A 15,128-nucleotide genomic window follows, 5' to 3' on the forward strand; every position below is an offset into this window, starting at 1 on the left:
AGTCAGAAGGCCTGGCAGTCAGAAGACCATGGGTTCTAATCCCGGCTTCACCACGTGTCTGCTGTATGACCTTGGGCAAGTCACTTAACTTCTCCAGACCTCAGTTACCTCATCTGCAAAATGGGGATTTAGAGTATAAGCCCCATGTGGGACAGGGACTGTGTTCAACCTGATTAACTTTCATCTTCCCCAGCGCTTAGAACAGTTCTTGGCACATAGTAAGAGCTTAATAAGTACCATAATCATTATTAATTATGATTACATAGTTTACAGAGCCACCCAGAACTGTTAAGAGATTACTGGGGTACATGGAGTGAGTAGTGGCAGATGGTCTGGGAAGTCTGTTTAGAGGAAATGGGCCCTTTGTAACATTGCAGAAGGGGGAGCCTGGCCTGGATTTTACTGGAGATTTGCTCCAGAGATTGTAGTGGGGTACAGGTCCTGAGGGACCCCGCTGGGGGCCTGAAAGGGGAGTGGTGGCTAATGCCCCTTTAATAGGACAGAAGGGAATGTTGATGTTCAGAGTGGGGATGGGAACGGCAGTTGAAAGGGGCAGTTGGGGAGGACGGGACCGGGGGTCTTGGTTCTGGGAGGAGAGGGCCTGAGAACAGAGGAGAGAGAGAGAAGGATCAAAAACACTTCTCAAGCACTTCTTCCATGTAAGACTGGCTTTCGGCCATCACGAGCCTCCCTCTCCTTCCTTTCAACCTAGTTCCCTGGCCCATTGCTTCCTCCTGGGCCTGGTTTTTCTCTCCAGGTAAGAATCACTGACTTTATTCTCTGTCATATTTATTACTGTTGGATGGTCACAGTCTCTCTGATAGCAGAAAAGGTTAGGGTTCTTGTTGTTTGTAAGAAATCTAGCAATAGTATCCCAGATGGTGATTGGTTTGGAGGACTAGGGCTCTAACACGATCCCCTCCCTTCCGCCACCAACTTGGCAGAAGATCAAAGCTGTGGTGAGAGTAGCTGAGTCTGGCTGATTACTTTCCCCTTACCTCAAGCCAGCCACCTCTGCCACCTTTATCCCAATTCCTGTGGCCCATTTATTGCCTCCTCTGGCTCTAGCAGAATCTGTTCAGGGAAATTTGGCCAGGCAATGGCAACTGAGGCAGGGGCTATTTTATCACGTACCTTCTGCTGGAGCCTTTGAGCTTCGGATATCCGTGTGGGTAAGTGTGTCTGTCTCTGTGGATTCTTCTCTGTCCTCAGTCTCCTTCACCACTTTGTTGACTTCTACGCTGTTGATCACTCCATTCCCCTGGAAATGCTATCCTACCTTGCTGTAACTGACTCTCTCTGGCCTTTTGTTTTTTAATGGTATTTCTAAAGTGCTTACCCAGTGCCAGACACTGAACTAAGATACAAGCAGATTAAGTTGGACACAGTACCTATCCCACATAGGGCTCACAATCTTAGTCTCCTTTTTGAGATGACGTAACTGAGGCACAAAAAAGTCAACTGATTTGCCCGAGGTCACTCAGCAGACAAGTGGCAGAACCTAGGTCCTTGTGACTCCCAGGCCCGTGCTCTATCCACTAGGCTGTGCTTCTTCTCTTCCTATTTAGACTGTGAACTCGATGAGCTATTATTACTGATTATTTTGTATTCATTCATTCATTCAATAGCATTTATTGAGCGCTTACTATGTGCAGAGCACTGTACTAAGCGCTTGGAATGAACAAGTCGGCAACAGATAGAGACAGTCCCTGCCGTTTGACAGGCTTTGTATCTATCCCAGTGCTTAATATAGTGCTTAGGCACATAGAGTTCAACAAATGCTACAATTATATTGCCAAAGTAACTCACCCCAACTTAGGTCTTTCAAAGTTTGGGCTTAGGGAGCCAACGCAGGGCTGCCATGAGAAGCAGCGTGGCTCAGTGGAAAGAGCACGGGCTTGGGAGTCAGCAGTCATGGGTTCGAATCCCGGCTCTGCCACTTCTCAGCTGTGTGACTGTGGGCAAGTCATATAACTTCTCTGGGCCTCAGTTACCTCATCTGTAAAATGGGGATTAACTGTGAGCCTCACGTGGGACAACCTGATTACCCTGTATCTACCCCAGCGCTTAGAACAGTGCTCTGCACATAGTAAGTGCTTAACAAATACCAACATTATTATTATTATTATTATTACTTCTTTCTTGGGGGCGGGGGGAGAGGGGGTGGCTCCTGGCTGCATTGCTCCCTGTTGAAAGCTGAGAGGCTCTGTGCTCATCAGGCAGGTGAGAATGACATCAGCTCATTGTGGCAGGAAATGTGTCTGTTTATTGTTGTATTGTACTCTCCCAAGTGCATTCATTCATTCATTCGGTCATATTGAGCGCTTACTGTGTGTAAAGCACTGTACTAACTGCCTGTAAAGTACAATTCAGCATCAAATAGAGACAATCCCTACCAACAATGGGTTCACAGTCTAGAAGGGGGAAGACAGACAGCAAAAACAAAACAAAGCAAGTAAACAGGCATCAATAGCATCAATATAAATAAATAGAATTATAAATATCTACACATCATTAATAAAATAAATAGAATAATAAATACATACATGTATATACCAGTGCTGGGGGGTGAGGAGGGGGGTAGAGCAGAGGGAGGGAGTCAGGGCAATGGGGAGGGGAGGAGGAGAAGAGGAAAAGGGGGGCTTAGTCTGGGAAGGCCTTCTGGAGGAGGTGAGCTCTCAGTAGGGCTTTGAAGAGGGAAAGAGAGTTAGTTTGGTGGATGCGAGGAGCGAGGGCATTCCAGGCCAGAGGTAGGACATAGGCCAGGGTTCAACAACGGGACAGGTGAGAACGAGGCACAGTGAGAAAGTTAGCACCAGAGGAGCAGAGTGTGCAGGCTGGGCTGTAGGAGAGAAGGGAGGTGAGGTAGGAGGGGGACAGGTGATGGAGTGAGGAGTTATTGCTTGATAAGAAGGTTAATAGGTAATCACTGGAGATTTTTGAGGAGGGCTGTGATATGCTCAGAGCGTTTCTGTAGAAAGATAATCCGGGCAGCAGAGTGACGTATAGACTGAAGTGGGGAGGGGCAGGAGGTTGGGAGATCAGAAAGGAGTGCACTTTTCTGTGCTCAGTTACCTCATCTGAAAAAGGGGATCAGAAAGTGCTTAGTACAGTGTTTTGCACACAGTAAGCCCTCAATAAATATGATTGAATGAAAGTCAGGGATTCGAGGGCAGGTGTGGAAGTGGGACCAGTGGAACATGACTTTGTCTGCCTGACTCATTATGTCTAACAACAGGCTAGTGCCCTGAGGTGTGGCCCTGAGCCAATTTAGGGCCCAAATGGAATTTTCTTCTGAAAAATGATGTCCCCACACTCTTCTTGTCCTGAGAAGAGCCCTCTAGACTCATTGTGGGCAGGGAATGTGTCTGTTGTTATATTGTACTCTCTCAAGCACTTAGTACAGTGCTTTGCATGCAATAAACGCTGAATAAATATGATTGAATGAATTAATGAATGAATGACCCAGAAAACGCACTTTCCCTCTTTGGCTCAGAGGAAGCTCCCCATGAGGAAGACTGAAAAGTTGTGAAATTGTGACATGACAGGCTGCTAAACCTCCCAAACCTTGAGAGAAACAAGAGCACTTAAAAGCAAGACAAGACTGAGAGGAAAGAGGTGATATAGCTACTAGTCTCTAGATACACCAAATGGCATGATTTCAGAGATATGACCAACTCTCCCTAACTCCACCGAGAACAGAAGAAGAGGAAGTGGACTAAAGCCACAGCAACAGGGACTCAGGTTAGACCTCAGGAGCAATGGTACTCATCGAGTGCTTATCGTTCATTCATTTCATTCAATTAATCATATTTACTGAGCACTTAACTGTGTGCAAAGAACTTATCTATGTGCTTGGGAAAGTACAATATAACAAAGAACAGACACATTCTCTGCCCATAGAGAGCTGTGTGCAGAATATTGTACTAAGCACTTAGTCCCACAAAGGCAAACAAAAGGTCTTGAAAGAGCAGTTGTGTCTGGAATCAGGGTGTTGGACGACGATGAGCCTTTCATCCTCAAGCAGTTGAGAAAATAGTCCATTGGCTCGGCTCTTGGAGGAGAGGGACAAGTATCTCTGGGCTGGCTCCTACTTGTATTCACTCCCCCACCCATCCAGCTGGCTGGCAGCAAAAGATATTTTTGACGTGAGACAGCTTCTCACTCCAGCCTTTTGGAAGAGTGACAGACTGGAGAGAGATGTTAGCCAAAGCTGTCACTTCAGGCTCCCTGATGAAAAAGTTCCATTTTGGGGGCATTGCCAAGTTTAGCAAGCACAGCTCTGTTTCCAGTGATCCAAAGCCTCCGGCAGTAATCCCAAGTAGGTAAGGAGAAAGGGCCTCGGGTTACAAACCAGAACCAATTTCCTATCGAGATTAGCACCTGACTGGGGCCCAAGACAGGTAAAACAGTAGGACGAGGGAAGAGGTGACTGAACAGGGCCTCAAATAGTGATCTCTAGAAAGGGCTAGCAAAGAAAGAGCCTTACTGGCCCTGGGAAAGGTTTCTCCCCTTGAGGCTCCTGTTTTGTACATCTCAGCATCACACTGGAGCTAAAATTGGTCAGTGGTCAGCGAACTCTTGGGGCGACATGCTAGAGTAGCTCCAGAAAATAAGCCAGGGGTAGGACTCCCCATCAGGAACTTCACATCAAAAAAGCATGTGATGGAAACTTAAAAGTCCTTATTTCCAAGCACAAACATAAAGAATGTGGGATTGAGGTGGCCCCGAATAGCACTAGAGATCTCCAGGCACCTCTTTGCTAAGCAACCGACAATACGTTGTATACCTTACGTAGACTATGGGTTGTATCAAGGCGACATCCCAAGTTCACACAAAATGTTCTTTGTGAAAATCTGCAAAACCTAGAGTGTGTCATCAGGGGAACCCTTGACCCCCTTCCTTACCCTAGAAACATCACATTCCCCTCTTCGGCCCCCTTAACACAAGGACTATTTCTTAGTTGTGGGACCGAAGGTAGGAGGTGAGGCAGAGAGAGCTGGGGGTTCAAAATAAAAACTGGTGAACGACCATACTCAGTGCACGAAGATGGGAGAGTAAACAAGAGCAGCATGGCCTAGTGGATAGAGCATGGGTCTGGAAGTCAGAAGGACCTGGGTTCTAAGCCCGGCTCCACCATTTGTCTGCTGTGTGACTTGGGCAATTCGCTTCAGTTCTCTGTGCCTCAGTTATCTGATATGTAAAAAGGAGATTAAACCTGTGAACCCCATTTGGGACAGGGACCGTCTCCAACCTGATTAGCTTGTATCTACCCCAGCACTTAGTACAATACCTGGAACATAGAAAGAACTTAAATTTCATAAAAAAAGAGCAAGGAAGTGTCTTGCCTCCTACTTACACTGAATAAAAGGCTTCCTGGAGGAAACAGGCTTTTAGGCGGTATTTGAAGGGAAGTAGGGGTGCCATGTGGACTTAGTTTAGAAGACTATTATGAGTGCTAGGAAGAGTCAAAGAAGAGAGGGGAAGGTCTAACTTTTAAAGGGGAAAGGAAGGCATATACAATTTCCAGCTAAAAGCAGTACAGCCTAGCGGAAAGATCATGGGCCTGGGAGTCAGAGGACCTTGCTTCTTAACCCAGCTCTGCTATTTGCCTGTGTAACCTGCTCTGTCCCTCAGTTTCCTCATCTGTAAAATAGGAATTGATTCCTAGCCCCTGTTACTTAGACTGTGAGCCCCACAGGGACTGGGGTTGCATCCAGCCTGTAGATTTTGTATCTACCCCTGTGCTTAGTGTAATACTTGGTTCATAACAAATGCTTAATAAAGATCATTTTTATGAATTAGTATTAATTATATGCCGAGCAGGAGGCTGCCCTGACTGAGAGGCCTGAAGGCCGAAATCAGGTGGAGCTGACAGGGAGGTTTTCACTCCAGCTGGAACAGGAAAGCGAGCCAGAGGCCCGGACGCAGTCATCATGGTTGGAGCTGGGCCTTACCTGATCTCTGACCTGGACAAGAAGAACCATCGGAGATCCTTCTCTGAGCGTTATGACTCCGGCTTAAAAACCCTCATCCCCTTGCGTCCCTGGGCCAAGTAAGTGCTACAGATTCCAGCTTCAAACCCAGAGGTTTTGGGAGTAGGTTTCTATTGAGATGGAGGACCGGAAGTGATGGAGTGTCCACAGCATCCACCTGGGAGACTTCAGTCATGAGAGCTGCGGCTGTGACTCTTTGCTAATGTCCTCCTTCCTCTTTTTTGCCCTGGCCTCCCCAGCCTGGGCATTGCCTTTCACACGTTTCTGGCTGATTATTGAGTCCCTGAGGGCACATCTTCTCTCCAAGAATCAGACTTAAGAGAGCCTCCATTATTACAGGAAATGCCACCGACGTGGAACCCTCAGGCCAATTACTTAATTGTAAAAGTATTCTTCCTTCCTCCCCCTTGTTTTTTCCCTGACCTTGGGGAGCCCCTAGGTGAACGACATCTATGAAAGCGACCCGCTAGTCAAGAGGGCTGGCAGAGAAGAGCACCAGCAGCCTTGAGGGAGAAGCAGGACTGAAGCTGGCTAAGGAACTGGCTTCTGACAGCTCCTGTGCTTCAGAGGGCAAATTGCCTCCTCCACAGGGTGACCTTTTCTTGTAATTCATTCATGACTGATGTGACTTATTGCCTCCCTCACTCTAGAAAGAGGTCTTCTGGCCTCTGCATGAGAAGTTCAGGCTCCCAAATCCCCACGAGGTTGTTATCCCTCTTTGGTATCTGCGAGGTCGGGGAGGCAGCCTGTAGAGGTTGGAGGGGATTGCGGGGGTGGTGGGGAAGGGCAGTGTCAAGCATCCAACTCCTGTTGAAACCGTTCTTGTTGCAGGTTTTCCTCCAATCCGGTGGATGATGCAGGGTTGCTCTCGTTTGCAACATTTTCGTGGCTTACGCCTCTAATGATCAAGGGGTACAGAGGTACCCTAACTGGGGACACCTTACCGCCATTATCCCATCTTGACAGATCAGGCCCCAATGCAAGGAGGTTCGTGGAATCACTGCATTACTCCTGTAGTTATCTGGAGCTTCTTGTTAAAAGGGTATTTATTATGTGGGTTCTGACTGGAACCACCATCATCAACATCATCATCAGAGGAATTTTCTGAGCGTGGCCTATTGGAAAGAACACGGACCAGGGAGTCAGAGGACCTGAGTTCTAAGCCTGGTTATGCTAATTGCTTGCTATCTGACTTGGGGCAAGTCAAGTAACTCCTCTGTGCCTCAAGTTCCTCAACTGTAAAATGGGGATTAAAAACTTGTTCTCCCTCCTATTTACACAGTGAACCCCAAGTGGGACAGGCACTGGATCCAATCTGATTAAATTGCATTCAAACCTAGTGCTTAGAACAGTTCTTGATATATAGTAATTGATTAACAAATAGGATGTTAGTAATAATAAGCACTTACTGAGCGTGAACTACTATATTAAATAAATCCTCAGTCCAACAGAAGCAAGACACAGGGTCTCTGCTCTCCAGAAGTTAAATCTAATCAGGTAGATAGGCAAAGATTATGTACAAATAGAGGTGAGAATATTGTGAGAATCAGTGCTTCCTAGTGGAAAGAGAATGAGCCTGAAAGTCAGAGGATCTGGGTTCTAATTCCTGGCTCTGCCACTTTCCTGTTTTGCCACTTTCCTGTTGTGTGACTTTGGGCAAATCACTTCAAATTTCTGTGCTTCAGTTTCCACATCAATAGAATGGGGATTTCAATACCTGTTCTCTCTCCCCTTTAAACAGCGAGTCTCATGTGGGCTGCAGACCATGTCTGAGCCAATTCAATTGCTTCTGCCCCAGCACAGTGCTTAATACATAGTAAATGCTTAATATATTCTGCAATATGGGGTAGAGGGGCAGGAGGAAAATCAGGCAAGTGAGTATAGTCTATTTCATTCATTCAATCATTTATTGAGCACTTACTGTGTTCAGAGCATTGTACTAAGCGCTTGGAAAGTACAATTCGACAACAGATAGAAACAATCCCTACCAACAAAGGGCTCTGGCCTGAGAAAACTCAATTTATTCAAACTGGGAGTCCAAGCGAAATCTGGGACCCGTGGAGCTCCTCCCCCAGCCCTCTCTAACCATGATTCTTAGCTCCTTCTCTGACTGGTATCTTCCTCTGCTGACTGCCCTGCTGGCCTAGGAAGTTATCCTGAGAGCCCTTTTGCTCACAGGCCAGAATGGCTTTGGTTTGTAGCTCTGAAGAGGTAGCAGGCTCCCTCCCATCTAATCCACTCTCGGGAGGGGTGGACCTGCCAGCTGGCTTAGTTCGTGTGGAAAAGGGTGCCTAGAAAAGAGCCAGGCACACAGCAGGCGCTCAACAAATATTAATTGACAGTGATGATGATGATGATGATGTGACACCGTTTGGAGACACAGCAGACAGCTCCTGTCCACTGTTCCCTGAGGAGGAAGTTAACAGCTGCCTTGGGCTTGGGGCCCAGAACTTTCTCTGAGGCCCTGGTAGTGGTTGATTTATTTATGATAATGAAAGGGATGATGGTTATCAGTCCCTTGAGAGTAGTCTCCAACTTCTGTGGCCATCTGAAACCACCAGGTTCACCAAAATTATCTTTGTAAGGTATTAAGGAAATTACGAAGTTCTGTTGCAGTCAGAGCTATAAAACAAAGGACTCTGAAATCCAATTAGTTGCTTTTATAGAAACTGTGTTTGAAGATACGGTTATTAACTGTGCTTGAAGATATGGCTATTAAAGGGAGTTGGCCTCTTAGCAGGTACAGCAGAATAGGACCTCTAGAATAGAAACCCTCATTATAGCATAGTGGAATACGTAGCAGCATGGCAAGGTGGATAGAGCATGGGCCTGGGAGTCAGAAGGTCATGGGTTCTAGTCCAAGCTCTGCCACATGTCTGCTGTGTGACCTTGGCCAAGCCACTTAACCTCTCAGTGCTTCAGTTAGCTCAAATGTAAAAAATGGCAAATAAGAGTGTGAGCCCGGTGTGGAACAGGAACTATGTCCAAACTGATTAACTTGTACTACTCTAGCACTTAGAACAGTGCTTGGCATATATTAAGTGTTTAACAAATACCATTATTATGATTATTATTATCATTATTATTATAGGTAGATCAATCAATCAAAGGTGTTTACTGAGTGCTTATTGTATGCAGAAAACTGTACTAAGCACTTGGGAGAGATAAGTACAGTTGGTAGACAGGATCCCTGCCCAGAAGGAGTTTACATTTTAGTTGTTATTATAAAACATGGCCCTGGAATTATATTCGGCTAACACATCCTATAAAAAGTAGGATTTTTATTTTATTTTTTAGCAATTTAATAACCTCTTATTTATTAGGTCGGTCCTGAGCATGCCTGGAAAATGAGGAGTTCTGTCTGAAACTTTTCCCACCCAAACTCTGTCCTGTCTATGAATTTCCCTTCTCTTTGGGCAACCCCATTCTCCCTGTCTCATGAGCCCATAACCTTGACATTATCCTCTACTCATTTCTCTCATTCAAGCTACAAAATCAATCAGTCAACAAATCCTGTAGGTTCTACCTTTATAATAAGTCCAAAATCTGCCCTTTTCTCTCCTTCCAAATTGCTACCACACTGATCCAAGCACTTATATTCCACCTTGAGTACTGCATCTGCCTTCTCATTTCTCCCCACTCTAATCCACTCTTTACTCCACTGCCTGAATCATTTTTCTAAAAAAATGTTCAGTCCACATCTCCCCACTTCTCAAGAACCTCCAGGAGTTGCCCATCCACCTATGCAACAAACAAATTCCTTTCCTATTATTTTAAGGCACTCAATCAGCTCTCCCCCTCCTAGTTTACCTTGCTGATTTCAAGCTGGACAAATTTCAAGCTGTCCACACATTCTAAATGCCATCCTAATCATTATACCTCAAACTCATCTATCTCCCTGCCTAGCCCTTTCTCATGCCCTGTCTCTGGCCTGGAACTCCCTCTCCTTGTATATCTGACAGACCACCACTCTACCCACCTTCAAAGTCCTCCTTCTACACTCTCTTCTCCTTTAAGAGGCCTCCCCCAACTAATCCCTCATTTCCTCTACTTGCTCTTCCTTCTGCATCAACTCTGCTCTTGGAGCTGTATCTTTTAAGCCCTTAAGAATTTTTAAGCACTACTTTCTCAGCCCCATAGCATGTATGTTCATATCTGCAAATTATTTTAATGTCTGTCTTTCTCTCTAGACTGTGAGTTCCTTATGGGTAGGGAATGTCTACCAACTTTCTTATATTCTCCCAAGTGCCTACTACAGCACTCTGCACAGTAAGTGCTCAATAAATACAAGTGATTGACTGATTGAAGAGGTTCCAGAAACCTGCTTTGTTCTGAAGAGGCAGCTCTGTGGTTTCCAGAAATGTGAGCTGTTTATCCATGGAGGTGGCTGTGTCTCTAGAAAGTGCTGCCTGGCCGGGTGAAGGATTCAGGAGTCAGTGACAGCAGAAAATAACAGAGTCCTCTCTCTGGACTCTTCCTGAATTGCTGCTGATATTTTATGCCTTTACATTGTGTTCCTGTTACTTTTAGCTGGGTCCTGAGGTGATTCAAGCCAAAGAGTATTTTCCAAAAATGAGTACGTCATAAGCCAAGGGGCTATTAAGAAGCATATATCGGCTAGTAGCCCCTGAAGTTATTATTCCATTTGAGAAGAAATGATTTACAGAAAGTCAAGTAATGCTCCATCATGCATGGCATTGTAGGCAGGGAACAAGCCTACCAACTCTGCTATACTGTACTCTCTCAAGAGCTTAATACTGTGCTCTGCACACAGTAACCACTCAATAAACACGAATGATTGATTAATTGATAATTTGAATCCACAGAGACTCCCCAGATCTCACTGTGGAGTCTCAGACTACCCACACCTGTTATCAGAACTGTGGTAAGAAGCAACATTACTGATCCGAACATGGTTCATTCTACTACACTGAACACAAGCAGAATAAAATTATGCTAGCATATTTTAGCCATGTATCTGTCTCTCATTTTTCTAAATTTCTATAGCTTCAGTTCATGAGGAGCAAGCCCCTCCCTACGTGCCATATACTAGATTGGCCTGGGTCTAGTTTCAACCATGCATATGTCTTTCTAACTCCATGTATACACATGCAGAGGATCTCGCCATCTGTAGAATCATGTTTCACATGAAGAACAAACACCCCCCCTCTCTGCTCCATCTCTCCCTTGCTCCCTCTCTTCATATATATGGAAAACAATTTCCCTCACAACAGCTGGTCCCTGAAATGTGAGGATTAGTAGAAATGTTTCCATGAAACTGATGACCAGAAAAATCTAAGCACTTTTCTTCCTCAAACAGATTTCGTTTTCTTTGGGAAGAAGAGATAGCAAGGGTAGGCCCAGAGAAAGCTTCTGTTCGAAGAGTGATCTGGAGATTCCAGAAGACCCGAATCCTGATGGATATAGTGGCCAACTTCATTTGCATCATTATGGCTGCCATCGGGCCGGTGAGTGGGTTAGGCGACCCTTCTGCAACCTCATCACTGTTTGTTTATATTTTACCAGGGAAATATGTCCCAAAGTCTGAATTCCTAATTTTTACAAAGCTATTGTTTATGTTCCTCTGAGAAGCACTTTCATTTAGCAAAGCTTAGGTGAGATTAGCAGTGAACAAGTGGTTTGAACAGGGCTCTTGCCATGGTAAGGGCTTAATAAATGGCACAGATTGAAAGAGCCTTAAACTAAGCCGAGGAGACCACATTTTCAGGCCTCTAGTAGAGGTTTTCAATGTGGTCAGGGCAAGCTGAAGGAGCAAGGTCAGTGACCAGGTCTTAGAGTCGATAGGGTAAAGCATCATGGGGTCGTACCCATGTCAGTCAGTCAGTCGATCATATTTACTGAGTGCTTACTGTGGGTAGAGCACTGTACTAAGCACTTGAGAGAGTACAGTATAGCAGTGTAATGGACACATTCCCTACCCATAATGAGCTTATAGTCTAGAAGGGGAGGCATACATTATGATAAATAAATAAATTGTAGATATGTACATAAGTGCTGTGGGGTTGGGAGGTGTGATGAGGAAAGGGAGAAAGTCAGAGCTATACATAAGGGAGTGGAAGGAGAGGCAAGAGTCAGGGAAAGACTCTTGGAGTAAATCAGCCTTCAATAAGGGTTTGAAGCGGGGAAGAATGGGACAACAATGCTGCCTCAGGCTCCACGCTCCTTCCTCGGCAACTTGAGTCCCGCCGAGAGCTAGGACTGCTCAGAAGCTGGAGAAGGTGGGTAACAGCAGCCCTCAAAACCCCAGTTGGTGTTGGAGGGCCTTGGTGTACTGTGGAGGCAGCAGCTGCAGTAGATTGGCAGGCCGAGGCCGAGGTAGCCATTGCACTACTTTTGTCTCCTCAACTTGGCAAGGCTGTGGAGAAATGGCACTCCTTATTATCCCTTTCCTGGCCCAGCATGAGGCTACTGCACTCTGAGGCTAGCTGGGCCCATGATGGTCTGCCTAGTCAATCACTTCACCTTGAAGAGCAGGCTCTCACCCCATCTGGAAAAAATGGGGGCTAAGGAGTATGAACCCAATTCTGTCCAACCCGATTACCTTGTACTACCCCAGTACATAGAACAGTGATTTTTTGTCTTCACCTGAATGGTGTTGCAAAGTAGGAGTAGAAAATTGGCTCTGGAAAATTCCAGAGCTGCCTTCATTGGGAAAGGTAAAAGAGAAATTCAGTATTCAATTTACAGGTTTATTTACAGACTTCTGGTTGACTTTATGAGAAAATGACTGCTAGGACCAACATCAGAGTCAACATTACTGCTTGACTACCTTCTGTGCCTTTCCTCTCAAGAAACCTACATCCAATAGAGACAGTAGATGGTAAAATGATGGATATACAACAGTTATATAAGAAGAGATACATAAATATTAGCTATAAGATGACAGAACCCTAACAAATAGGCAGGTAATGCTGAAGTGGCTGATGGGAAAGCAGTGACCAAGAAGGTGCAAGGTTTAGCTTTCTGGGGGAGGCTGCTCTTAAAGCAGACTCTGAAGGATGTAGGAACAAGGTTTGGTGAAGCTGAGGCAACAGGGGGTTTTGGGCAAAGAGAAAGGAATGAGCAGTGTGTCAGAGATGGGAGAATCAAGAACAATAGACTGAAGAACTAGAAGAAATGAGTACTACCAGCTGTTGATAATCCACTGAGGCGAAGCGTGATAGGGATAAAACAAAATGTGGGAGGCAGTCTGAGCCTCAGCATGACCCCAGGACCACCCCACTTTAGAATCTAATAGAGGGAGGGAGGGAACCCCAGGTCCACAAATACTTTACTACTACTAAGGATCACCAGTCCTTATAAGCAAGTTTTAGTCTTTCACAAAAGGAAGACGTTCTACAATAATTTAACACAAGAGTGTTGATCATTGGTGGTGATAAACATTCTAGACCTGGATAGTACCAAAATTTATTTTGTGCTATTTTTCAGACTGTTCTGCTTCACAAAATCCTGGAGCACACCGAGAAGAGCTCCAGCAACTTCCTCATTGGAATCGGCTTGTGCTTTGCGCTTTTTCTCACCGAATTCACAAAAGTCGCATTTTGGGCACTGGCTTGGGCTATCAACTACCGCACAGGGATCAGGTTGAGAGTTGCCATCTCTACAGTGGTGTTTGAAAATCTGGTGTCATTTAAGGCTCTGACACACATCTCCGTGGGTGAGGTGAGCTGGAAACCTAATTATCATTAGAACTTCACACAACCTGGGCTGGCATTCACCATTTTTGTTTGGAGTGAAACTGTAAGCTCATTACAGGCTGGGAATGTGTCTGCAAATTCTGTTTTATCATACTTTCTCAAGCTCTTAGAACAGTGTTCTGTACATAGTAAGTGCTCAGTAAATACCACTGATGAGTCAATTAATGGATCGCAGTGAAGTTAAACACAATCTTTCCCCTCCCTTTCTTTGCTCGATGAAAATCCTCGGTAAAGAGAACGTGGATCCGATCTAAGGTCATGCTAACTCTTGGCTGTTTTTATTTCAGGTTATCAATATTTTGTCAAGTGATGGCTATTCCCTATTTGAAGCAACCTTATTTTGCCCCCTGCCAGCCACGGTTCCTATCCTCATAATGGCTTGCTCCGTGTACTCCTGTGCCATTTTGGGTTCTACAGCTCTCATTGGGACATTTGTGTATGTGGCATTCATCCCCATTCAGGTAAGAGGATCAATCGCCCTCCTAATTTGTTGTCGTATCAGTCAAATGAACAAACAAAAACATATTGGAACATTTCATTTTGGGGGAAGCCCTGTCTTTTTTCCCCTTCCACTCCAGAGAGGTTAACCCATCCTTTCATATTCTACACCCCACCCATTTCCCTTATCATAGAAGCAGCATGGTGTAGTGGATTGAACATGGGCCTGGGAGTCAGAAGGTCATGGATTCTAATCCCAGCTTCACCATTTGTCTGCTATGTGACATTTGGGAAGTCACTTCACTTCTCTGAGCCTCAGTTACTTTATCTGCAAAATAAGGACTGAGACTATGAGCCCCTCATGGGACTAGGAACCATGTCCAACCCTGTTTGCTTATATCCACCCCATTGCTTAGTACAGTGCCTGGCAAATAACAAGTGCTTAAAAATACCATAATTATTATTATTATTGACATTGTGAACTTCTAAAGAAAGCAGGCTTGGTGACCTGCATGGAGCATGTTGAACTGGGTGAATATATACATTTGCCACATGTTTCAGGAAACTCCTGAAAGTAGACCATTAGGGCTTTTATCAAAGTTACTCTCATGTCTGTTTCAGAAACCATACTGGTACAGCATTACCTCAAAATCAGTGAAACTACTTGGTCTTAGCCTCCTCTCGGTAGATCATCAGATGAGATTGGATTGATTAAGGAAGACTGGCCTCTGTGGCTACAAACTTATTATTATTAATATATTTTGATAAGTATACTATGTGCCCACCCCTGTACCAAGAGCCAGGAGAGATACAAGATAATCAGATCAGCAGTAAAAAGTTTTGCATGTTTGCTGCTGAACCCATGAAGTGCATTATATTTTCCAAATAGAAAATCTATTAAAAATTAAAACCCATTAAAAGGCCTCTAGGTCCTAAGAAAACAGAAAAATAATCCAGCCTCTTGTTCATCCAAGAC

General features: G+C 45.0%; 1 protein-coding gene across 6 annotated transcripts in view; it reads left to right on the forward strand.

The window, feature by feature from the left end:
• The first annotated feature begins 479 nt into the window (after positions 1 to 479).
• ABCC12 (ATP binding cassette subfamily C member 12) overlaps positions 480 to 15,128 on the forward strand; it is a 79,000-nt gene continuing 64,351 nt past the window's right edge. For 2 of the 6 annotated variants that reach the window (XM_029076267.2, XM_029076270.2), the window contains exons 1-6: positions 518 to 757; positions 5,827 to 6,055; positions 6,828 to 6,983; positions 11,317 to 11,464; positions 13,446 to 13,679; positions 14,002 to 14,175. In XM_029076267.2, coding sequence (XP_028932100.1) covers positions 5,937 to 6,055; positions 6,828 to 6,983; positions 11,317 to 11,464; positions 13,446 to 13,679; positions 14,002 to 14,175 — 831 coding nt within the window. In that variant the 5' untranslated portion in view covers positions 518 to 757; positions 5,827 to 5,936. Of the gene's footprint in view, positions 758 to 5,826; positions 6,056 to 6,827; positions 6,984 to 11,316; positions 11,465 to 13,445; positions 13,680 to 14,001; positions 14,176 to 15,128 lie in introns of all 6 variants that reach the window. The other 4 variants (XM_039913558.1, XM_029076273.2, XM_029076269.2 and 1 more) reach the window with 4 other exon arrangements.

Source organism: Ornithorhynchus anatinus, chromosome 11 (genome assembly GCF_004115215.2).
Source record: "Ornithorhynchus anatinus isolate Pmale09 chromosome 11, mOrnAna1.pri.v4, whole genome shotgun sequence".
NCBI lineage: Eukaryota > Metazoa > Chordata > Mammalia > Monotremata > Ornithorhynchidae > Ornithorhynchus > Ornithorhynchus anatinus.